Source organism: Brassica napus, chromosome C8 (assembly GCF_020379485.1).
Source record: "Brassica napus cultivar Da-Ae chromosome C8, Da-Ae, whole genome shotgun sequence".
Taxonomy (NCBI): Eukaryota; Viridiplantae; Streptophyta; class Magnoliopsida; order Brassicales; family Brassicaceae; genus Brassica; species Brassica napus.
The window spans coordinates 36,598,882-36,624,336 of NC_063451.1; the positions used below are offsets into that span (position 1 = coordinate 36,598,882).

Genomic DNA, 25,455 nt, shown 5'->3' on the forward strand with positions numbered 1-25,455 from the left:
CTATCTCTATTGCTATAAGCAGATTCTCGACAAGAAGCCTATCATTTACAAACGCATACTGATTCGCAGATATACACTGAGGAAGAGTAGCTTTCAGCCTGTTTGTAACTATCTTGGAGATCACCTTATAGAGGACGTTGCAACATGAAATTGTTCTGTAGTCTTTCATTTCCGTAGCGGCTTCTTTCTTAGGTATGAGGGCTAGGATAGTAGCGTTCAAACCCTTCGGTAAGAAACCTTTCTGAAAGAAGGACTGGACTGCAATCGTTAGGTCTTTTCCTATGATGCTCCAAGACGCTTTGAAGAATTCTGTTGTATAACCATCGAGCCCCGGGGCTTTATTACTTGGCATATGAAAGATCACCTCTCGAATCTCTTCCTCCAAAACCGGCTTCGTGAGCATATATCTTTCCTCATCACTACATCTGAAAGGGACAATATCTTGAAGCTCCTCAACTGTTTTGTCATGTATATCTCGTGGTTGCCTCGAGAGAAATTCATTGAAGAATCTTTCCGCTTCCGCCTTGATTTCTTCCTGTGAAGTAACCACATTACCAGATGGACACCTGATTTCTCTGATTGCATTTTTTGTTTCTCTAATCTTGGCTGCGTAGTGGAAAGCTTTGTTGTTGTGATCTCCTACTTGCAACCAATGAAGTTTCGATCTCTATTTCAGAAGCTTCTCCTCTATATCTGAAACCCTTTGCCATCTTTCAGCCGCCATTCTCTCAGCTCTAATATTCTCTTGTGTCTGATCAACAAGCAATTTTTCCTGCTTCTCACAGAGGTCTAGGTAGGTTTCTTTTACCTTCCTAGATAGTTCTCCCAATCTCCCACACTCTTTAAATAAAGCTACTATTAGAAATCGTATCTGGAAGACTTAAACATCATTATGGTGATTCACAAACCATCTATGAGACACTAATAGATTGTAGCAACAAGGACAAGGAGTAAAGAGGTCTGGTGAATTGCTATATCAACCTATATATATGTTCAGGATATCTTAGGGAGATCTGCTTCTTTAATGATTTAAACATCAGATAATGTTCGTAGGGGATGCTATATAGTATAGCCAATCAGGTAAGTTTTTTCTTTGGCTAGAATTTGGTGCATTTAATAACTTGTCAACGTATATATGTTGTGTACTTGTGCATTGTGGCATGCAGCAATCATAGTGTGTGTGTGCATAAGTCTATGTAGGAACTCTATTAACCTCTGATTCTCTATGATAATGTGACAAGTTGAAGACAACAGTTATAAAAAGGGAAGTTAACACATCGGTCCAATTCATAACAGGTGAATTTAGTATTGGGTTGTTATACCATCTTTAAGGGTGTCCTTATAACTGTGAATAAAAACCATAAGATAAGTTCTGTTTTAAGATTAAACCTTGATTAACCACTAATTAATCTCTTAAAGACTTAAACACACTATACAACCTTTTGCGAACCTGATTTAACGTCTTTTTATGTTTTTTATAGTCTCACGCCTCCTCACCCCATTGGGCCATACATTTTAGGACGGTTTGTACCCGCGATCCAATTAATTCACACGTCGTCGTTTTAGTTTTACACATGGTGGGTCCCCTCTCACTCAATCTCCTTACCGATACAGTGATTGGTTCATCTTTGCAACTTGACCACGTGTTTTGTCTATCCAAACGAAAATATCTCCGTGTTCGTGTAATAAAATTAGTAACATTCTCTTTCGATCTTCATCTTCCACAATTTTCCGTTTCTTGTGTTCTTGTTCTTCTATTGCAGAAGCGTAAATGGCGAACAATGGACCCAGCTGGGACGGATTGCTCAAATGGAGCCTCTCCCATTCCGATGGTGCTTCCCCTTCTCGCCCTTTGAGGTCCGTGAGCTCTGTTTTCGCTTTAATTAGATCATTTAGATTGAAAGATCTCTACTTGTTTTTTCTTGATCGGGTCTTACCCTCTTCTTTTTGTTCAAATCTTGTTATTTCTGATCAAAGCTTCTTACAATGGGTTATTATTATATGATCGAAAATAAATGCTCTGTTTTCTGTTAATGAATGACTATTTGCTTATGATTATGTGTTCTTGTTATAGTGAGGAAGATCGACAATGGTTCATGGAAGCAATGCAAGGACATACGATAGATTCAATTTCGCGTATGAAACAGATATCTCAAATCATGAAAATGCCTGAACACCTCTTGGATTCTCAAGGAGTCACAACAGACGATCTTGAAGGTTCTTTTACTTTGTTCCAATGTCTGATTATCCGACGGTTTGATCTTTTTTTTTCTTCAAAAACTTGTGTACTTTTATTTGGACAGGAATGTTGGATGAGCTGCAAGAACACGTCGAGTCAATCGATTTAGCCAATGGTTTGATCTCTTACACAAACCATTATTTTATGTCTGTTATATCTTTTTAACATATTTGGATCATGATCATTCAGATCTTCATTCGATTGGAGGTTTAGTCCCTCTCCTTAGCTATCTTAAGAATTCCAACGCAAAGATCAGAGCAAAGGCAGCAGATGTCTTGACAACTGTTGTCCAAAATAATCCTCGAAGCCAGCAGCTTGTTATGGAAGCAAATGGCTTCGAGCCCTTGTTAACCAACTTCATTACTGATCCTGACATTAGAGTCCGGACTAAAGCCCTTGGTGCTATATCTTGTAAGAGTTACTTATCTCTAAGCATCTTTCTTTAGGACATGAAGTTTGACAGTGTTTTTATTGTTGCAGCTCTTATCCGTCACAACCAACAAGGGATTACAGCTTTCCGTCTAGCAAATGGTTACGCTGGCTTAAGAGACGCACTGGTCTCTGATACCGTCAGATTTCAAAGGTAATATTATTATTAATTTTAGACTATAAACAATTTAATATAAAATATGTTATGAAATAACTTATAATTTATAGTATCGAGAAATTTAAATAAGAGTAGAATTTGATACCCGTAGGAAGCAAATAACACTAGTATAAGGGAGATAGTTTATTATAAGGAAGAAGAAGAAGATGTAATGATTCTTTGATTATAAACTCTTGTTCTTGTTTTTGGTGTACAAAAGAGTGAGATGAGTGATGGTATTTATAGTGAAAAACAATACATAAAATAACAAAGATAGTGCTTAATTTGGTAAATGAGTGGGTGATCATAGTGTTTGATGAGTAGATGATCATAGTGCTTGAGTTGGTAAATGAGTGGATGATCATAGTGCTTGAGTTTGGTAAAGAAGTGGATGATCATTTCAATGCTTAATTTATAACACTCCCCCTTGATCATCCATCTTGTATTACGTGGTGTCTCGTTAAAAACCTAGTAATGGGAAACCCAATGGGAAAAACCGTAGTAAAAGTAAAAAGAGTACAACTACGTAAGCTCCCCCTCGAATGAGTAGTCATAGAACCTTTAGAACAATGATAGATTTTCATCTCTCAAATTGTAACATTCTCTTTGGTTGTCTATCTTTTGTATGTTCTTTGTTGCCTCGTTAAAACCTTGTCATGGAAAAACCCAATGGGAAAAAAAAATCATGATAAGGAAAAAGAGTACAACCACACTTACTATCATATTTCTTTCCCTGGAAACAATATCTTCAGGATATGCATTCCAATCAACTCTCTTCAGAGAATTAAGTTTAAGAGAATAAACTCTATTCATTTCTATTATGATATATAGGGCCTTTAGACTTCTTGTCCATAATTCTCTTTTGACTTAGACAATAATTTATTGGTCTATTTGGATTTCAAATCAAATTTCTTACATATAATCGTATAGAAATTCGTCTCGTACATACGAATTATTCATTTGTAACTATAGAAGTTACTATTATGATTTTCTTTCTTTTCATATGAAATTACATCTTTCAGTAATGAAAAAGATTAATAATTTTCTTAAATAACACTCTTACGTATGGTATTTCAGGACCAAACATATACGAGCGTCTTAAATAAAATACTTTAAGGATCTTTATGATAACATCTCAGTTTTAGATCTCCAGTTTAGAATACATAAAACAATATAGTATTGTCAAGAGTTTTCTTCCAAAATATAATTTTTCTATAACTCTTCAGGAGTTTTGATTATATTCAAATCATGATTCTATTGATTTATAATCTCTTGATAAATACAAATGGATACATTTGTTAACCTTATAATATTTCATATATCCCATAAAATAGTTTGTTTCAATTCGATCGAATATGCAGAGTTCCCGGGAACATGATTTTGATATCATCAATCCTTCATGGATTATACTTTCAGGGATTAACATTTTTCAAGTGGATTGTTTTATTCAAGTTCTTCCTTTATTACCAGACTATAAGGAACTTGAAACTAGTTGCATCTACCATATGAAATTATGTCTCTTCACAATCAATTTCATATTGATCATTCTTTGTGTGCAACGGTTCATTTACATCTCACTTGTTTTACACCTTTTAGTGTATGGACTACTGGTCCAAATACTTCTCTATTTCACAAGAAGTTTATATCTTTGTCTATTGCATCTTTCTGATTTGGCCAATCATTTCTTTGTGTACACTTTTCAATAGACTTTCTTTCATGATCCTCTTTCTCATTTATTATATCAACTGCTACTTTGCATGTATAATATCATCGACGTCAATTTTCTTATCGGTTCCATTTTGTTTCATACATGACATAACTTATTGAGATCTCTTCATTTGTCTCAGGTACCTGAATTTTCGTCAGTCATGTTTAATTTCTCTTCTGGAGATCATACAAAACTATATTGCCTCGTTTTGACCATTATCAATATATGCTCCTTTTTCATTTACGAGGATTTATCTTTGGAACCAATCTGTCTACCACGCTGCAGGCGTGACTAGCAGTTTGATATTGTTCTTGTAGAACATTTATTCTTATTGGAGCATTTACAGCTGGTATATGTGACTTGATCACTATATTTATATGGGTCGTGTCTGGCAACTGCTTTAGTAAGTTTTGAAATGAATTATCTTTTGGACTTCTATTTCACATTGTGTTTAGCCCGAGGATCAATGATAATTCATTTCAACTTATTTTCTTTTCCAGCTGTTTATTTTCTCCCCCTTATGTTGGAAGTACTAACTCACTTTTAGAATTCATGTATAGCCTTACTTATATTTTTCGGGGATGGCTCTGGATTCTTAAGTGTCAATAGAGATTTATATCCAACATATATTTCCAACCTCATTTGAAAACACATCTTCATTTGAAGCTCTGTGGCGGAGCAACATCCAACATTCTTAGATGAAAATGATTGGTTTCTGATTCTATACCAATGATGGGGAGAACTAGTGAATATTTATTGGCTTGATGCGAACCATTGTTGCTCAAAATGTTTAGCACTTATCTCAGTGAATGTGCTATAGTCGTTAAAGACTTTAAGAAGTGAATTCACCAATATTATAAAAATGCATAGTGGGTGATCAGTCCACTAACATCTTCGTTATTTATGCCAATATCTTATTTTGGCTGGTGAAAACCATATTACCCTTTTATCTTATGGGTAAGCAACATATGTCAAATCATTCGGAAGAATCTTCTGGTTCTTATATGACTATGCATATGACCTTTAAGTATATATTCGCATTATTAATGAACCAAAATGGTCTAACTGATTCATGCCAAATGTAAACTTCTAGTTTACTATACATTTATCTTCATTATACTAATCTTTGTGTAGTACAATATATAAGAGGCTGTAGATATTTTCTCTAAAATACTTATACTGCTTTGAGAATTATTTCTGATTGAAATGTATATATCATTTCGTTTGCTTATTGTCTCAACATAAGTGTCTCAAAATCTTACGGATTTACTTTGAGAAAAATTCATTAATCTTAGTTTTAGTGTAAACATAATCTTCTGGATGTTTGACTTATCATAAAAAGTGAGATTCTTTAACTCTTCCCCTCGAGATGATACTACTACAGGTTTATCAATCTCGAATGTATCTCATTTTCTTAATCAACAACATATCCTACATGGGTTATGTATTTTTCGTAGATCGTTTTAACTTTTGATACTTATAAAAATACAATACCTTAAGAACTTTAAATTGCATTCTTAAGAACTTTAAATTAAATTTTTATGTGCAGTAATACTATGTATACTTCTGGAGCATCATATATATCCTCTTTTTAAGCATTCTATAAGTTTTTACTACCTTGTATTGTACACACAATAAATTTTCTTTCATCTTCAGATGAATTCATAATTTCTTTTCTTTATTACCATGTTTATTTTCTCAACTTTAAGTGAGAGTATGAGTTCTATAAAGAAACTCTTTGGACCTTGACCTCATTTATGCTCACGTTTAAAACCACAATTTATGAGTTTTTAAATGTCATATTCTCTTCAGGAGAATGAATCATAATCAACTAGACGTGATTTATCAATAGATATTTTTTCAATATATATGCATCATAAAACAATTTCTTGAAGAAATTTTACTTTTAAACTTAACATCCAACATAGTTGGCTTTATTTACCGACTTCAGGTCTTGTAATCTTTAAATGCAAAATACAAAATGAGCTTTAGGTAATCACTTCAGGTGATAATACTTTTTTATATATATTATCTTCCAAAACTTATGGATCTTTTAGAGTCAAGCTTTAAACTTAAAATCCTCAATATAAATGGTAATAAAATCAAAATATTTCAAATATATATAAATATGTATTAACAAAGGTGTCTTATTATATCAGAAAATAAATAAAACTTTCATAGTAATTATTATATAGACTATATTATTACTCTCATGCTTTTTAACAAAGTTTAACCTATCAATCAATTTAATGAACAAATTTATATCACTGCCAACTTCATGCAAATTGATTTATCTAATCAAGTTTGTTAAACTTGTATATAAAGCATAAAAATACTTATCTTATAAACAGAAGTATATCGGCGATGAAAGTTTCAGCTGTTCACGTTTCTGAATTGGCTGATAACTTGTACATATCTTTCCGAGAGAATACACAATCCTGAAAACTTTAAATTTTTGCTCATATAAACATGGCCATTACATTAGTAAATATCAACATATAATCCAAATTCTTTTATGATATTAGACCAAAGACTAATCGACAACAAAACTAACCGATTACAAATAATTTCTTTTATGATGTTAGACCATGAATCATAAAGTATGTTTCCTTAATACCATTAAATCATGAAGCATATTAAAGTATAATAAGCAAAATTTAATTCATAAAATAACTATTATTCTTACATATAGACAAGCGTTGATATATATATATATATATCATCGTCTAAAATGACTATATATATATATATATATTTTTTTTTTTTTAGAATTTCGCAATTTTAAAATGAATCATTTATTATGAACTTCATAATTTAAAAACCGTTTACATTAATCATACAAGAAATTACAAGGAGAAGCGATGTAAATAAAATTAAACCGATATTCATCTTAAATTCACTCGGAGTAAATTCTCCAACGAATAAACCATAAATAGAAACACAAATAAAAATGGCACATAAAAACAAAAGTGCGCGAATCATCTTTCTTGAAATGAAAAATCGGAGGAGAGCGATTTGAAATTTTTGAGAGAAGATGAAATGTTTTGGATGATGAAATGGAGTGAAAATGAGTTGTATTTATAGATGAAAATTACTGTTCATGACCGTTGGAGAAAGGGGAAATTTTTGAAAAATTTTCTTTGTGACCGTTGGGGTTAAATCGAGTGCACTAAAAATTAGTCTGAAAATATCGTATTAAACGGTCAATCAAATCTATAAAATTTCATAAAAGTGAAAAATTATGACAATGAAATATTTATGTTATATGACAACAAATCATGCGACGGCTCAGCCGATCAATGCAGAATAATAAATAAATTATACGGCGGCTCGGCCGACCAATTAATAATAAACAGAATATAAGGCGGCTCAGCCGACCAATAAATAATAAACAGGATATAAGGCGGCTCGGCCGACCAATAAATAATAAACATGATATAAGGCGGCTCGGCCGACCAATAAATAAATTAAATTACTAGTAAATAATATAGGCGGTATTCCGGCCATTATAACATGATATAAATAATAGTAGAGGCGGTATACCGACCATTATAACAGGGTATAAATGATACAAATAAATTTTACCGAATCGCAGAGTGATCGTGCTGATAACGTGTTATGAAATAACTTATAATTTATAGTATCGAGAAATTTAAATAAGAGTAGAATTTGATACCCGTAGGAAGCAAATAACACTAGTATAAGGGAGATAGTTTATTATAAGGAAGAAGAAGAAGATGTAATGATTCTTTGATTATAAACTCTTGTTCTTGTTTTTGGTGTACAAAAGAGTGAGATGAGTGATGGTATTTATAGTGAAAAACAATACATAAAATAACAAAGATAGTGCTTAATTTGGTAAATGAGTGGGTGATCATAGTGTTTGATGAGTAGATGATCATAGTGCTTGAGTTGGTAAATGAGTGGATGATCATAGTGCTTGAGTTTGGTAAAGAAGTGGATGATCATTTCAATGCTTAATTTATAACAAAATAATAATTTTGGATGCTTATGTTTATATAAATTATCTATTATATAGACCAATATTTCACTTACCTATGTCCATGACCGGTTCTGCTTAAAACATCTCAAGAATATGCATTAGATAGGAATGTTCTTGAATCCATGATGTTTATAAATCCTTTCCATTTCAGGAAAGCGTTGAATTTGATTCACTATCTTCTCCAAGAAAGCAACTCAGACTGTAGAATCGTTAGGGATCTTGGATTCCCTCGCATAATGATCCACCTAGCATCAAACCAAGACCTTGAAGTCCGTGAATTCGCACTTCGTGGTCTCCTAGAGCTTACCCGTGAAGAATCCGAGAGAAATCTCGACAGAGCTGATGTGAATCTGAGACAGCTTCTTGAGGAGAGAACAAGAAGAATCATTGCAATGTCGGAGGAAGATCTTTGTGCAGCTAGAGAAGAAAGAGAGCTAGTGGATATTCTTTGGACCGTGTGTTATGATGAACCGTCCCTTCTAAGAGAGAGAGGTCTTGTTTACCTCCCGTGTGATGACGAGATGGCTCCTGATGTGGTTAGAGACCGCTTTGAACCTCCGTTAAGGGCTTGGGCTGCAAGACGAGATGATGAAATCAACGAACCACCGGTTCCACTTCTCCTTGGTCCTGCACAGTGATCTCATTGCTTAGGCTTTTGATCTGATCACAAATAAAAACTTTGTGGAACACTTATTTCAAATGTTCTGCCAAAACTATAGTGTTTATTTATTGTCATAGTATGAACTATTGCAATCGACCATGTCAATATTATAGAAACATAAAAATTAAAAAGAATCTGGAAAAATCTTATTTAGGAATTAAAAGTTATCTATTTATATATTTTTCCAAATTAGAGCAGTTCCATTGAGAGGTTGAAGAGGGGATCTAGACGGAATTTTTTTTAAAAAAAATTAAGGAAATAAAAAGAAAAAATTCTGATTTGGTACTCTTAAAAACTTATAAATGTATCTTTTCCACGTGTCCTTACCTAATTAATCTAGTGATTTAATTTAAATCAAAATTTAAATATTTAATTTAGATACTATTATTTTGTTTATAAGAACCTTTTTTTTTACAAACTCACCAATAATTAGGTTTAACTTTTTAGTCTATGCATATTGTAATCTGAGTCGATAACACTTCTTCCAATTCCTAAACTCTCATCAATTTATCACAATCATAGTCATATTTAATAAATTTTTGTAAGAAAATCTTACATCTCCATACAAAGGCAAAACTGTATATACATAATCATACGTTACTAATGTTGTAACATCAATCACCTCCCACCAGAGAGTAGAGAATCAGCGATGGAAGACACACCGGTAAACCCATTAAACACTGAGGAATAATACGACATGGCAATACCGCTAAACCCCTCTCTCCCTCCCAAGTTCATCTCATTCCCAGCCGACAAATCCAACGGCGTTAGTTCCGGCAGAGACATATCTCCTCTCAGATATTGTAACACCAGCCTCATACTAGGTCTAGCCCGAGGATCCGAGTGCGAACACAACAAACCGAGCTTCAAAACCATTTCAACCTCTTCAAGATCGTACCCATCACACCCAAGATTCGGATCTTTCGCTTCCATTATGTTCCCTCTTAGCCACAAACCGAAAACCCACTCCACAAGCAAAAACGTATCATCGCTTTCGCTGTGTAGCTCAATAGGTCTTCTCCCGGACACAACTTCTAGAAGAAACGCACCAAACGCATACACATCGGTCGCGGTAGTAGCCCGCCCCGTCCGGGAATGCTCAGGTGCTAAGTAACCCAACGTACCAACAACATGAGTGGTCTGAGGATCCGACCCGTGGTCATACAACCGGGCCAACCCGAAATCCCCGAGCCTACCGTTGAAGTCAGCGTCTAACAAAACATTACTAGCCTTCACGTCACGGTGAATCACAACCTGTTCCCACTCCTCGTGGAGATAGAACAATCCAGACGCAACTCCTTTGACGATCTTCGACCTCTGCTTCCAATCTAAAGTCCTCTCCGGATTATTGTATAGATACTTATCTAAACTTCCGTTAGGCATGTAATCATAAACAAGAAGCAGCTCTCCTCTCCTACGACAGTACCCCAACAAAGGCACCAAGTTCCGATGACTCATCCGACCGATACTCACAATCTCCGCCACGAACTCTTTCATACCTATAGAAGGATATAGAATATTTATTAATAATGTATATTTATTATGTAAGATATAATATTACTAATAATGTATATTTATTATATTTACTAATAATGTATATTGTTTATTATATAAGATATTAAATATATATGTACATCTCATCATTCTCTGCAATACCTTGTTTATTGTCCAAAAAAAAAAAAAAATAATAATTTATAAAAAGTTAATAGCCCTAATAATAATACCTTGTTTAGAATCGTGTGAGACTCTCTTCACAGCGACTTCGATCTTCGTCGTCGGTAGTATCCCTCTGTAAACCCTCCCGAACCCTCCCGAGCCGAGGAGGTCCTTCTCCTTGAACCCTTTGGTCGCGTGGTAAAGCTCCTTGAACCGGAACCGGTTCTTGCCGAACTCTGTCTCCCAGTCGTCGAGCTCTTCCTCGAACTTCTTCCTCCTCCTCGCGACGTAGAAGGCGAGGGAGATCACGGAGAAGATCAGGAAGAGGGAGATCAGCGGCATGCCGATCTTGTAGAAGTCAGAGATTCGCTTCGGCTCGAAGCGAGGAAGCTTCGGGAGGTTCGATGACGTCAGCGACGGTGCTTCTCCGTTTAACCGGAAACTCCATCCGGCTACGTAATGCTCCGAGATGACGGAGCCGGTCGCGGAGGCGAAGCCTACGTACATGTCTTGGAGAAGAACGGAAGAAAGATCTGTTACGTAAGTGATGAGCGGTTTGCTAGGCTTGTCGGAACCGTACGGAGACATCGTGACATCGATTTTATTACTGAGTTTGTCGTAATTAATCCAAACTTGCATCAGTTTGCGGCTGATCAAGTTCAGACTCTGAAACTTGTTATTCTCGTTCCAGTATCCAGCGGTTGAGTACTTAACCGATCTTAAACCGTTGATGTCGATTCCGACGTGGTTATCATTCGGATCTCCGAACTCGTTGCTCTGGATCGTGTCGAACTCCACTGCGAAGACGTGGTTCGTGTCGTTGCCGTTGTTCGAGTTGTTGAAGAGACCGATGTATTGACTAGGAAGTGCGTAAGGGAGAGCAGGGGATGGAGAGATGACGAAGGCGATCCCGTGGCCGCTTAGAGTTGGGATCTGGGAGTATATGGCGAAGACGAAGGTTGTGGAGAAGGAAGAGACGGTGGCGTTTGGTGAGTCTTTGAACCGGACCGGTTTTGTGTAGAATGCATGACCGGTTTTTTGAACTGTGGTGTTGGTTAGCTTCAAGAGACCGTTGGGTGTGACTGTGGCGAGGCCTTGGAGGGAGATGTCTGTCGGAGGGTTGAAGCCATTGTAGGTGAGGATCTGAGAAGAAGATCTCAAGGTTTGAGAGAGGAGAAAGAACAAGATGAGCTTGATGAACATGGTGGAGGCTTCCGGTTATTTCCGGTTCAGTCTTGCTCAATTTTGAGATGTGAAGAGAGAAATAAAAGTTCTTGGTAATAAGGTTTTTTTAGGCCACGCCCGTGATTGAATACAAAGATGTCAGAGGTAGGCTGTGGAGTATTGATCAAGATAATAAAGCTTGAATTAAATAGATATTTAATGTCATACTATGGATTATTTATTAATATTCGTTTTCGTGAGGACTATCTAACACCATCACTTTGATTTTGACTATTACATGAAATCCAGTTTGTCTGCACGTGGCTGCCATTATTTGTAGGGGTTCTTTATTTCTTTTGTAATATAATAGTCAAATGGTCGACCGGTGGGATGTTGATAACTTTAGTTTTTTCTTCATGGCAATGAGATTAAATTTAAGTCCAGTCTTTGGGTCATATGGTTTTTGACCACAAAGACAACAAATTCGAATTTGTGATTTTCAGACCTTATCTATAGGCTTTCTTTTTGTTAGTTCATTAGGCACTTGTTGATTTATAATATAGTTGTATGAAAATAGTACTCCCTCTGTTTTTATATGTAAGTAGTTTTAGCAAAATAAGTTTGTTTTACAATATAAGATGTTTACACAATCCAAAGCAGCTTTTACATTTATTAGATATATTGTGACCAATCTAATAATTCATGCTTTTTTATTATTGGTTAAATTTATGTATTAAATGTTATTTTTTCAAAAGTAACAATTTTCTTAATATTATCACTTTTAACTAAAACTACTTACATATAAAAACAGAGGGAGTATAAAGTTATGAAAATAGTATAAAGTTATAAACTAGTATAAGAAAATATAGTTTAGTGTATATGTGAAGTTTTCTTATATTAATTATTTTGAATATATATTGGTTCATAATACAGTACTATCTTTTTAGAACATCGTATTTGAAGTTCGATGAGTGGTATAAATGGTAAATAAATTTGAGGATGAAATTCACGGAAACGTTATTTTCAGAAGAAAATTGAGTTCTTTCAGTTTAAATTGGTTTTGGTCTCCATAATTTCTAAACTCACTCTCGTTGACCAGAAACAGAAATAATACAATAATGTTTTTGTTTTCATTTACTTTTATATAAATATTTTGTTTTCAATTCTAAATTGGTCTATATTATAATATATATGTGTCTATCAATTTTTAAAACATAATAAATATACAGTATATTTTTTCATTGAATAGATTGTTTCAAATTTTCATATGTATTTGTATATTCTTCTATATATATTTTCGGATTATTATTTTATTATTAAAATCGTAACTATATATATAGATTAGTAAAATATTGTTTTATTGTCATATTCAAAAATATTGTAACATTTCACAAATTTATAAAGTTTTTTAAAAATTAAACTTTTCGTTTCATAGATTTATATTATCGAGTAAATAATTAAACATTTAGTTTTTGTTTAATTTTTAAAATAAACTATATAGTTAATTTGTTTTCATTGGTTTAAGGTAGTAAAGATTAATCATTGTTAGATAATATGATTTTTGTTATTTAAAAAAAATATTTATAATTTTAAAAGTTAATATCAACAAATATTTAAATAATTACCGTATGGAAGTATAATATTACAACATTAAATTATATCTATTTAATTTATACTATCTATAAATCCAATGGATCATCTATTGTTTAAATTCAATTATTGATAAACCAATAAAAATTTCTTGTACGCCCAAAATTTAAATGATAAAATTAGAGATTAAATGTAACATGATTTTTTTGGAATAGGTCCATTAAATCTATTTTTTAAAAAATCACACGTAAATAAATGTTGTGATTTCTATTTTAATACATAAGATACAATAAATTTAAATATTACCAAGATTCTCTAATGACGATGACTGGATATCGACATAAGTACGTACTATCTTTCGACATTTCCAAAAAATATTATAGTGTGAACACTGAAAAGATATCAGAACACACTGTTAGCTCGAAAGGCGGAGATTACAGACAAAAAAAAAATGAAAGGCTGAGATTTGCTGTGGATTATCGTTTATTCCTCGGAGATGAAAAACTGGTCGATATATATATATTGTTCCGCTGCTTAGAGCATAATTAACGGTATGCCGTTAATCCTGCTCTTATATCGTTATATTTCTTCTTATAATGCCCTTGGCTGACCAAAAAAAAAAACCTTGCTTGTAATATTTTTAATATAAATAATATTTGGGTTCACGTAAACCCTCCAATTCACTTCACTTTTTATTACCAATTAAAATGCCTTATAGGATTAATAAAAATTATATTAAAACCTTTTAAAAAAATGAAAAAAAGAAAAGAAACGCACCGACGTTACTGCAGAATCCTAAATCTTAAATTCTAAATTGAAATTCTGAAATTGGCGTTAACGCCGACATCATTACTATTTATAGGTTTTTGAGTTTAAATTTTAGGGTTTAATGTTCAGAGTTTTGAGTTTAGAGTTTAGCTGATAACATTAATATTGTTAACGTCAGCGTAGTTTTTTCCAACTATTTTGAATTTTTTTTAAATATATATTTTTACTAATCTTACGTGATATTTTGATTGATAATAAGAGGTAAGATGAATATGAGCGTTCACATTTGTGAGGTGAATGCAAGTATTTTTCTTTTAATATATTGGGAATTTGAGGTATATACTTTGAAATGATTAATGGGCAGTAACAAATTGAAACTAGTATGTGTTATAAAATAATTTATAATTTTATAGTATTGAAAAATTTAAATAAGGACAAAATTTTATATCCGCAGGTAGAAGGTAACACTGATAATAAGAGAAAATGTGTTATAAGAAGAAGGAGAGATGGTGTGTTACAATCGATCGAAATGATCGATTTATATAGAAGTAAAAAAATTGAAGTTACTGTGCGTGCATAGTGACGTGGGCTCCACATAATAAACGTATACACGTAAATGTCAATATTCGGTGCGTTGTTTATTGACATTTACTTTCACGTACTCTTTCACGTTTATAACACTCTCCCTTGGAGACCAGTGTCACTATCGCTTATTGCTTGACGTCTTTGTTGCCTTGTTAAAAACCTTTCTAGGAAAACCCAATGGGAAAAACCATAGTAAGGTAAAAAGAGTACAACTACGTAAGCTCCCCCTCGAATGAGCAGTCATAGATCCTTTTGATGACGCATTCCAATGTTATGGATATGTTTTCTGAATACCGAAGTCGGAGTGATTTTGTGAAGAGGTCAGCTGCATTGTCGCATGATCGGACATATCTTACTTCAATCTCTTTCTTCTTCACGAGCTCTTGAGTGTATGAAAAGAACTTCAGATGAATATGCTTCGTTCTATCGCTTTTGATATATTCGTCCTTTGTTTGAGCAACACATGCTACATTATCTTCATATAGAATAGTTGGCTCCGTATTTTTGTCAATCCCGCTGCTTGAACAGATGTGTCGGCTTATTGATCTTAGCCATACACATTCTCTACTTGCTTCATGGAGTGCAATGATCTCAGCATGATTTGAAGAAGTAGCCACGAGCGTTTGTTTCTGAGAACGCCAAGATATAGCAGTGCCTCCGATCGTGAAAACGTATCATGTTTGTGATCGGGCTTTGTGTGGATCTGAAAGATATCATGCATCTGCAAAAACAACCATTTGACATTTTGAACTTTTAGGATAAAACAAGTCTAAATCAATGGTCCCTTGGAGGTAACGAAAAACATGTTTAATCCCATTCCAATGTCTTCGAGTTGGAGATGAGCTGAATCTTGCCAAAAGATTCACATCAAATGATATAGCAGGTCGTGTACAATTTGCAAGGTACATCAGCGCTCCAATTGCACTTAGATATGGTACTTCCGGACCAAGTATCTCTTCTTTCTCCTCAGGTGGTCGAAATGGATCACTTTCAATATTAAGTGACCTAACGACCATCGGGGTGCTAAGAGGAGTTGATTTATTCATGTTAAATCGTTTCAACACTCTTTTAGTGTATGTGGATTGATGCACAAATATACCATTTTGTGAATGTTCTATTTGTAGGCCAAGGCAATACTGTGTCTGTCCAAGATCTTTCATCTCAAATTCTCCTTTGAGATAGTCTGATGTCTTTTGAATTTCCTTTTGAGTTCCGATAATGTTAAGATCATCAACATATACCGCGATTATTACAAATCCGGATATTGTTTTCTTGATGAAAACACATGGGCATATAGGATCATTCACATATCCTTCTTTTGTTAAATGATCATTGAGACGATTATACCACATACGTCCAGATTGCTTTAACCAATATAGTGATCTTTGCAATTTATTGCACATAACTCTTTAGGTTTGGAACTTAATGCTTCTGGCATTTTAAATCCATCAGGAACTTTCATGTAGATATCAGTATCTAATGATCCATATAGATAAGCTGTAACAACATCCATGAGACGCATCTCTAGATTTTTATCAGCTGCTAGACTCATCAGGAATCTAAACGTGATTGCATCCATAACTGGAGAATACGTTTCTTCATAATCGATTTCAGGTCTTTGAGAAAAACTTTGAGCCACTAGACGAGCTTTGTATCTCGTAACCTCATTTTTCTCATTTCGCTTTCGAACGAAAACCCATTTGTACCCAACTGGTCTCACATCTGTAGGTGTGAGCACAATAGATCCAAATACTTCTCGTTTATTAAGCGAATCAAGTTCGGCTTGTATTGCATCTTTCCATTGTTCCCAATCATGTCTCTTTTGACATTCATAGACAGATTGGTTATGGATCATCGATTTCTTCATTTATTTCACTTGACACAATATATGAGAAAGCATCATCAAGATCATCTTGTTCATTTTTATTCCATATCTTCTTATTATGAATGTAGTTGATAGAAATTTCATGATTAATTTCCGACTCATGATGCTCAACTTTCTCTGCATCCTCATTATTTGTTTCTTCCAAAATACTTTCTACTATTTTGGATGTGTCATTAATCTTGACATCCTTCTGTTTTCTAGGATTTTTATTCTTAGAACCAGCAGGTCTGCCACGCTGCAAGCGTGTTTTAGATTCTCGTGTATCATATGCTTTTCCTTGCTCATTTGATATTTTGATACAAGCAAGAGCATTCACGGCTGGTATATGAGATTTAGTTACCGTCTTGGTATCCGCAAATGCATCAGGTAGCTGATTAGCTATACTCTGTAAATGCATGATTCGTCGAACTTCTAGTTCAAACTCATTAGTAGGAGGATCAAGATATAATAACGAAGGTACACTCCATTTGATATCATTTTCTACATTTTTGTTTTACCCCCCTAAAACTGGGAATACTTTCTCATCAAAATGACAATCGGCGAAACGTGCCGTGAAGACATTACCAGTCTGTCCTAATCTTCTTTGTGATCTCATCTTTGTACGTTGTGGTGGTGCTACAGGCACATATACCACACAATCAAAGATTTTAAAGTGGAAAATGTTTGGTTCTCGACCAAACGCTAACTGTAGTGGGGAATACTTATGGTATGCACTCGGTCTGATCCGAATGAGTGCTTCTGCATGCAAAATGGCATGTCCCCATACAAAGGTTGGAAGTTTTGATCTCATGATCAATGATCTTGCAATCAATTGCAGACGCTTAATTAAAGAATCGGCCAAACCATTTTGCGTATGAACATGAGCAACCGAATGTTCAACTTCAATTCTCATTACCATACAATAGTCATTGAATGCTTGGGATGTGAATTCACCAGCGTTGTCTAGTCTAACTCTTTTAATAGTATAATCAGGAAACTGTGCTCGCAGTTTGATTATCTGAGTTAGAAATCTCGCAAATGCCACATTTCGAGATGATAATAGACAAATGTGTGACCATCTACTGGATGCGTCAATTAATACCATAAAATAGTGGAATGGTCCACAAGGTGGGTGTATAGGTCCACATATATCGCCTTGAATTCTTTCAAGGAAATTTGGTGATTCTTTATCTATTTTGGTTGGCGATGGCCTTACGATCAATTTTCCTAGAGAACATGCAACACATGTCATTTTATTCCCTTGAGAAATCTCCTGGATTTTCAGTGAATAACAATGTGAACTTTCTATGATTTTACGCATCATTGTAGTGCCTGGATGGCCGAGGCGATCATGCCATAATGTGAACTCTTCTGGGTTCCATTTTACTACAAGATTTGATTCGATTTCATCGATATAAGTATGGTGTAGCCCCGAAGGAAGTTCTGGAAACTTTTCCAATATGTGTTTTCTGCCACATTTCTCAGAAGTTACATACATGTATTTCTTTTCATCCTCAGTTGCAGACTGAGTATCAGATCCGTGAAGATATATGTCTTTAAAACTCAACAAATTCCTTTTAGAACTCGGAGGATATAGAGCATTATTTATGGAAAATTTTGTTCCATTCGGCAACGTAAAGTTTGCTTTACCAGTTCCTTCAATCACGTCTGCAGGACCTGATATTGTATTGACGACAATTCTTGTCAGTTTTATATCGGAGAAATATCTCTTTTGTCTCAGAATAGTGTGCGTTGTTCCAATATCTGGTATGCATATTTCACGAATCCGTTTCTTGGATTTTGCTCCATTTGCATTTTGATCCATTTCTGAAATTGTCATAAATATTAATAAAAGAAAACATAAAATTCATTCATATAATAATCATATAGGGAAACACACAATAATTGTACATTAAGGTGATGTTAAAACATCATTATTTGTTTAAAACATGAAATGTAATAATTATACATGACAATATTGAAAATTATTCAATAGTCTTATTGTAAGCATTTCTGCTCTCTTCAGGAGTAATCTAGTCCAGCTCATTTGCGAAGTCGGAGGCATCAAGGTACGATGTCCCTTCAAAGTTTTCAGTGAGGTTCACTTCTTTAGCTTTGCCTTTCGTGGACTCTTGATATAACTTACATAGATGTGGAGGAGTACGACAGGTAGGGGACTAATGTCCTTTACAGCCACATCTGTAACACACTGTCTCACGCTTCTGGGTGATATCCTTTTGAGTTTCTTTACCCTTAGTAACTTGTCCGGATCTAACCCACTTGTTAGATCCCTTCCATTTGGGATTGTAAGTTTTTCCACGTTCGTTGTTGAAACGGCGACCATGACCTCGGTTGGTCTGGTTTCTCCTTTCCGAATTTTCAATCGCCATAACATTCACTTCAGGAAATGCTTTGGCTCCCGTAGGTCGGAAATTGTGGTTTTTGATTAGGAGCTCATTGTTCTTTTCAGCCAACATGAGCACAACCATCAATTCAGAAAATCTCGTGTACCCTCATTTTCTGTAAATTTTGGGCAAAAAGTGAAGCTGTTTGTGGAAAGTATTGTATGTTTTATTCATCATTTCTGCCTCAGAGACATGATTACCACAATACTTCAGGAGTGAAACTATCCTCAGGACAGCAAAATTGTAATCCTCAACCTTTTGAAAATCTTGGAACCTCAGATTTTTCCACTCTTCTAGAGCGTGAGGGAGGTTGAATTGTATCTGGTTATCGAACCTTTCTTTTAAAGCTTGCCACAGTTCACCTGGGTCATCTACGCTTGCATAGTCATGCGTTACATTTTCATCTAAATGCTTCTTCATGAAGATTATCGCTTCGGCTATATGCTCGGGTGGCGATTTGTTACCGATTACAATTGTTTCGGTTACCTTTTTCATCACCAGATATGGTTTCACGTTTATGACCCATTGATATTAGGAGTTTTCAAGGCTCCTAAGACAAATGTTGTAGTATAAATGATTGTCGAACCAATTCTAAGGGATTTCAAGCACTGAGAATGCAAGTACTTACTTAATCTAAGTGCAACCGATGATTTAAAGGGTTTTCTAAACTAATGATTAATACTAATGCAGTTTCAGAATAATAAAAACGGTAAATGAGTCGACTTTCTTAACTAAGGAAAATGAGAACTCATGAGCATAAGAATTAGACCTTTAGTGATCAAGTTTCGAACTAAGGATGACAGACGAACTATCAAACTATCAACCTTAAGCTTAGACACGATCCTAAACAAACTCTATGTCTAGATGAATGTTCATTTACTAACACATTTCGAACAACAAATGTCTTTGGTTGAATAATATGGAAGCAATCATTACTAACAGGTCTAAGGCTATCTTAGCACTTCTAACAACAAATGTCTTTGGCAAAATATGCTAAAAGCTTAGAAGAGTTGTTTCAGGCATTTCATCGAACACTAAAGATCAACTTTTGAGAATCTAACTCAGAAGATGCATTATGATTACTCTACTAGCAAGGTTTTGGAATGATCTACTCTAAAACATCATAGCTCTAACCTAATCACCCTTAATCTTCATAACCCATGAATTCAAATGGTGATTACTCACTACTCTTCATGATTCCTCTTAAACCCATTTTGGATTTCAGATTAATCATACAGAGGGATACAACAACGAATTGGAAAACACAGAATTGCAATAACTAGATGAACAAAGATGATTCAAGAGATGAACTTTCCAAAGGTTTTTCTTAGAACCAAAGATAATATGTCTGATGGCTGCCAAAAGTACTTAAAACATAGGTTTTCAGAAGTAAAAACGTGCATAATGAAATGACCAAAAGGACTTTGAGTAGAAATGAATTCGAGCAAACAAAAGGCGCACAGCCACCTCTAGTAGTCGCTCCGGGAGGTCGTTCCTGGCTTCGGGAGCGACCTGGAGGGGTCGCTGCGAGACGTCGCTCTGGGTCGCTCTTCGCGAGCGACCTCGCTGTGTCGCTCCGGTCACGTCGCTCTGGGTTGCTCTTCGCGAGCGACCTCGCTGTGTCGCTCCGGTCACATCGCTCCGGGTGGTGGTGACGCGAGCGACATCGGGGTGTCGCTCTGAAAGGGTGTCACAGCGACTTCACGGTGTCGCTCCGGTGAGGTCGCTCCCATGCACTGCTCGTCTAATGATCACCTTTATCACCTCTTTTGAGCTCCAAATGTCTCCAAGAACTCCATGTGGTACTCCAATACCTGATAAGGACTCATGTATGCAAAATACAACCTAAACATGGTTAAATCGTAGTCTATATGATCAAAATGCATATGGGTGAATGGATAAGACAATGGAAATATGCAAGATATCAACTCTCCCAAACTTGTTCTTTTACTTGTCCACAAGTGAACTTTCTAGAACTCATAGGGAGAGAAGTTTGAAGGTGGGAGCTCATAGCCAAAAGAAACACAACTAGCACTCAATTCAACATCTAATCTAACATGAGCACACTCTCTTATTACACTCTAGCTTCTCTAGGCCTATCTCAACTCCTTTTGCCCTTATACTCATCATCAAGCATCCACACACTCAAATCAACCAACTCTCACATTCATTAAGCATAAAACATCAATTGAATTCTTGCAAATGGTCAATTGGTCCAAATCATTTGGTTGAGTAAGGGAAGGCTTTTATTCAAGTGGGTCAAGAGGTTCAAAATCCATGATCTTTTAAAGTGATTTACTCTCAAAACGAGTAGCCTTGACATTGCACATAATATATCTAAGAAAGGGACCAACTCATGCATACAATGCTCAATCTCCATTGTTCTACCCTTTTCCCAAACATACAAGTTACACAATCACTTCATAATGTCAAACCCAACTCTCATCTCTCACCAAAAGATCCCAAGAACACTTTGCACATAAAACTCTTTTTCTTTGAAATCTATAAAGGATTTTCTTAACTTCTAAACAAATCTTAGCTCTAAACAACTTTGCTAGCCTTTTTTTTTTTTTTTTTTTTTTTTTTTTGTTTGGGGGCCAAGACTTTTCACAAATTGAGCTAGAAATTTCTCTACTTATCCCATAAAGACTAGTCAATTAAACACAAGAGTTCACTCTTTTCCTTCAACTTTCTCATACTCCCAAATCAAACTTCACAACACTCACCCCCATCCTATGACTAGACAATAATGTGCCTAATCTAGCAAGAATGAAGATCAAGCATTGTCGTTCCCGATACTCTCAACATTATGTGCATGTAAGACTTTCCGAAAAAGGCCTCACTCATCAATCAATGAAGGCTTAAACGGAGGAAGGGATTTTGGGGAGAGGTCTACCACTAGAGGTTGTCAAAAAGATTGGCATAAAGGATGTGACAACTCAAGTGTGTATATCCATGATTCAGTACACAAGGGACCATGAGCAAGATGCATTAAGTTCGTTCAGTTCAAATAAGGTTGTAGTTGGCTTCAAAGACTGAGTTTCAGCAATCAACAAGTTTCAGGAAGAGTTTTCAAGGCTCGAAGCATACAAGTCCTTTTGAGAGGTGCATAAGCTACTCAGGTGCAAAGTAGTGTTCTTTACAAGGCATTTAAAATCATTGCTCCCAATGCAAGTGAATGCAACCTATATGCTCTAGACTCTCCTAGAAATGCAAATGATGCAAACTAAATGATTTTTTTATATGCAAATAGATATGCAATGCATGACTCAATGAAACAACATCAAAGCAAACATGATCAAATACTTGGTACCTCCCCCAAACTTAAATGACACAGTCTCTGTGTTGTCAAGGAGAGGGAGATACCCAAAAAGAGAAAACTAATATGCAAAAACGAAATGGTATATACAAGGGAAAGTAGAGAAGTACCTTCAAGGATAGTAAGTGGGGGCAGATGCCCCAGCATCATCGTCGTCCGGTGGGAACGTGGTGTAGTAACCTCCATGTCCTGAGCTGTAGTCTCCATACCATTGTTGGCTCTGAACTTCTTCAATCTCAGCTTCACTTTCTGAAGAGGCTAGGGATGGAGACTTGTTTCCAGAGGCGGAAGGCTGAGTGGGTGGGTTCCTCCATTGTCGCTGGAGCTGTCTATCAGTGAGTGGGAAACCAAGATCAGTGGGCTGAGGTGGGGGCTGGGGGACTGATGTGTTCGCGAAGGCGAAGTCCGCTGAGCTACATCCAGCTATTCCTCCTCTGGTCAAGACATCGGCCACCTTCTTCATGAACTTGGCTGAAGTCTTTGCTTGCTTCTTCACCGTCTTGCTCAGCGCCTTGCACTTGTCCTTCAGCTTTTCGATTGTTCTGTCTTGTGCCTTGTTCCATCGCTGAAGTCGGCTAATGTGGTCATGAGCATCACGAAGCGCACCAGGGGGAAGGACTCCATCATGTGGCTTGAAGTAGTAGCGTGGAGGTCCATAGATGGGTACAGATTCTTCCCTAGGAGGTTCTGTGAAGTCGTGTCTCGTCGGAACACTCCTTTTCCTTGGTGCAGCAATGGGACCGAGAGACCCGTGTTCTCCAAGAAAGTCTTCTTGGGATAAGTTGAAGCTGATAGCTCCAGGTCTCTCTAAGCTCGTCAGTCTCTGGTTTGGAAGAACCACTTCGACCGGCTTGCCCTGCAAGTAGTAGTGGTAGACGTAGTCCTTCCCATACATCCCACTGAAATAGGTGGCAATCCTCAAGTAAGTGCCATCGATGAACTTAGGCCCTGCTGCGTCCTTTCCCAAGGGAACATTCAGAAATTGGAGCAGTGGCGTGATCATCCCGCCTATCCCAACCTTTGGTTGCGAATCAGTTGTGTACCATGCCCAGTCTCTGTAGTGCTCGAGACGATTCACGAAGAAGCTGACCATCCCGAAGGAAGCATAGATGTCGTTGCTTGGAAGGGGCAACGTTCCAGGTGGGGCGTAGGGGCGGATAGCCGGGCAGAGCAGTCGCATGTCTTCCTCGGTGACACTACCAGCTTGCTTCCGTGGGTAGAATGCATGGACGAGCATCCTATGGAGGTAGCGTACAGACGGGTGCCGGATATGTGAGTTCTTGTCAGCCCCGGTAGAGTGCTTGTTTCCAGTGATTAACTTCCAAAGCTGAGTGGGGAGGTTTTCACACTTGGGAAGGGAGTAGTCTGCCAAGTCTTGGAAACCCATGACTCTCCCAATGTCTTTGAAGTTCATGTTGTACTCTCTCCCATTGACCTTGAACTTTATTTTGCCCCATCCTTGCCTCACGTGCGGATCGTCATGGTAAGTGACCTCAAGGGAAGACAAGAACTGACAGGAGACATCCCGGTAGGTGGGGTAGGCCATGGTGAGGAGTTTGGGCATCTTCAGGTGCCCCAGCATTGCCTCAATATCAGAATCGAGACCCACCTCCTTCAGCAAATCAAGGTCAGCGAATCTGGTCGGAGTCCAAGTTACCCCATTCAACAAATGGTGATACAGCTCTTCCTCAGATGGAGTTTTCGCCCTGTCTCTATCCTCAGCAACCTCTTTCCCCTTGGACATCTTGGCCCTCTTTGTAGGAGCCTGCTCATCTGCACTTTCATCGCCACTCTCCTCATCTGTGGCAACTGCTATACTCTTTCCTGCCCTCTTCTCTTGCTCCTTTGCCTTCTTTGCAGCCACGGTTTTCTGTCGAGAAGTCCTTTGTGTCCCAGAACCAGCTCGTTCCGAGGCTAAAGCCTTTCCTCTCAACGAAGACTCTTGACTTTCAGGTTCTTGCCTCTCAGCATCCGACTTTCCCTTAGTTTTCCTAACCATTGTACCTGAGAAATACAAAACTTGGAAAGGGATAAGTCGATTGACTTTGCAAATGTAAACTTCAAGAAGCAACGTAAAGAATCACAATTCTCAATCTTTTCATCATGTGAAAATTACAAGACAAGTAAAATTCAATAATCAAAGTAATTCTAGAATGAGAGGGTTCTCTAATCAAACCTTTCAACACCTTAACATACTAACTCACCCACTAACACACTCAATTAGGATCAATTTCGAAAAGCCCCAAATCCATGAACCCTAATTTTGCCAAAGTTCAAATTAAGCTCAGTTCCACCATCAATTCAACAACCCAACTTGATATATAAGCTTTCCCTAGTCTATTTTACCACAATCAAGCAAGAAAATGACCAAATTTCGATTTTCAAATTCTAGGGTTCATGGACCTACGAATTTGAATTTAAAAACACAATACCTTGCTTTGGATGGAAGGAAATGGGGAATGGGTGGTGAGGAATAGACTGTTGGGGCGAAAGCTTAGATTTAGAAACAAGAACTAGGAGATTTGGGTGAGAATTGAGAAAGTTAGGAGATTTTTGGTGTGGGTTTGTTTGAGAGAGTATGAGTGTTTGTGAGAGGAAGGGATAGTGAAAGAGATGAAGGTCGTGGGTATGGGTAGGTCTAGGGTCGTCCGGTTAGGTTTAGGGCTGGTTAACTCGAATTAAACCGGACAAAATCGAAGAGGGACTTACCTGGACCGGCTCGGGAGCGACCTGGAGTGGTCGCTCTGATAGGTCGCTCCAGGTCGCAGAAAACGCGAGCGACCTTACGTGGTCGCTGCGTCACGTCGCTCTGATCGACTGAAAACGCGAGCGACCTCACGTGGTCGCTGCGAGACGTCGCTCCCAGAGCGACTCTCGAGCTCCGGACACCGAAAATGCGAGCGACTT

The 25,455-nt window shown here is 36.6% G+C and overlaps 2 protein-coding genes across 2 annotated transcripts; one reads left to right on the forward strand and one right to left on the reverse strand.

Moving 5' to 3' along the window:
• The first annotated feature begins 1,597 nt into the window (after positions 1–1,597).
• On the forward strand, positions 1,598–9,296 carry LOC106382787 (hsp70-binding protein 1). The gene is made up of 6 exons (XM_013822847.3): positions 1,598–1,857; positions 2,075–2,217; positions 2,304–2,354; positions 2,429–2,650; positions 2,720–2,822; positions 8,688–9,296. Exons 1-6 carry the CDS (start codon positions 1,772–1,774, stop codon positions 9,172–9,174), a joined length of 1,092 nt encoding a protein of 363 aa, XP_013678301.2. The 5' UTR covers positions 1,598–1,771; the 3' UTR covers positions 9,175–9,296.
• A 407-nt stretch (positions 9,297–9,703) lies between these two features.
• LOC125591117 (L-type lectin-domain containing receptor kinase IV.2) lies at positions 9,704–12,460 on the reverse strand. The gene is made up of 2 exons (XM_048764616.1): positions 10,922–12,460; positions 9,704–10,696 (listed from the first exon to the last, which is right to left on the reverse strand). The coding sequence occupies exons 1-2, from the start codon at positions 12,054–12,056 to the stop codon at positions 9,816–9,818; spliced, it is 2,016 nt and encodes a 671-aa protein (XP_048620573.1). The 5' UTR covers positions 12,057–12,460; the 3' UTR covers positions 9,704–9,815.
• Between the last annotated feature and the right edge of the window lie 12,995 nt (positions 12,461–25,455).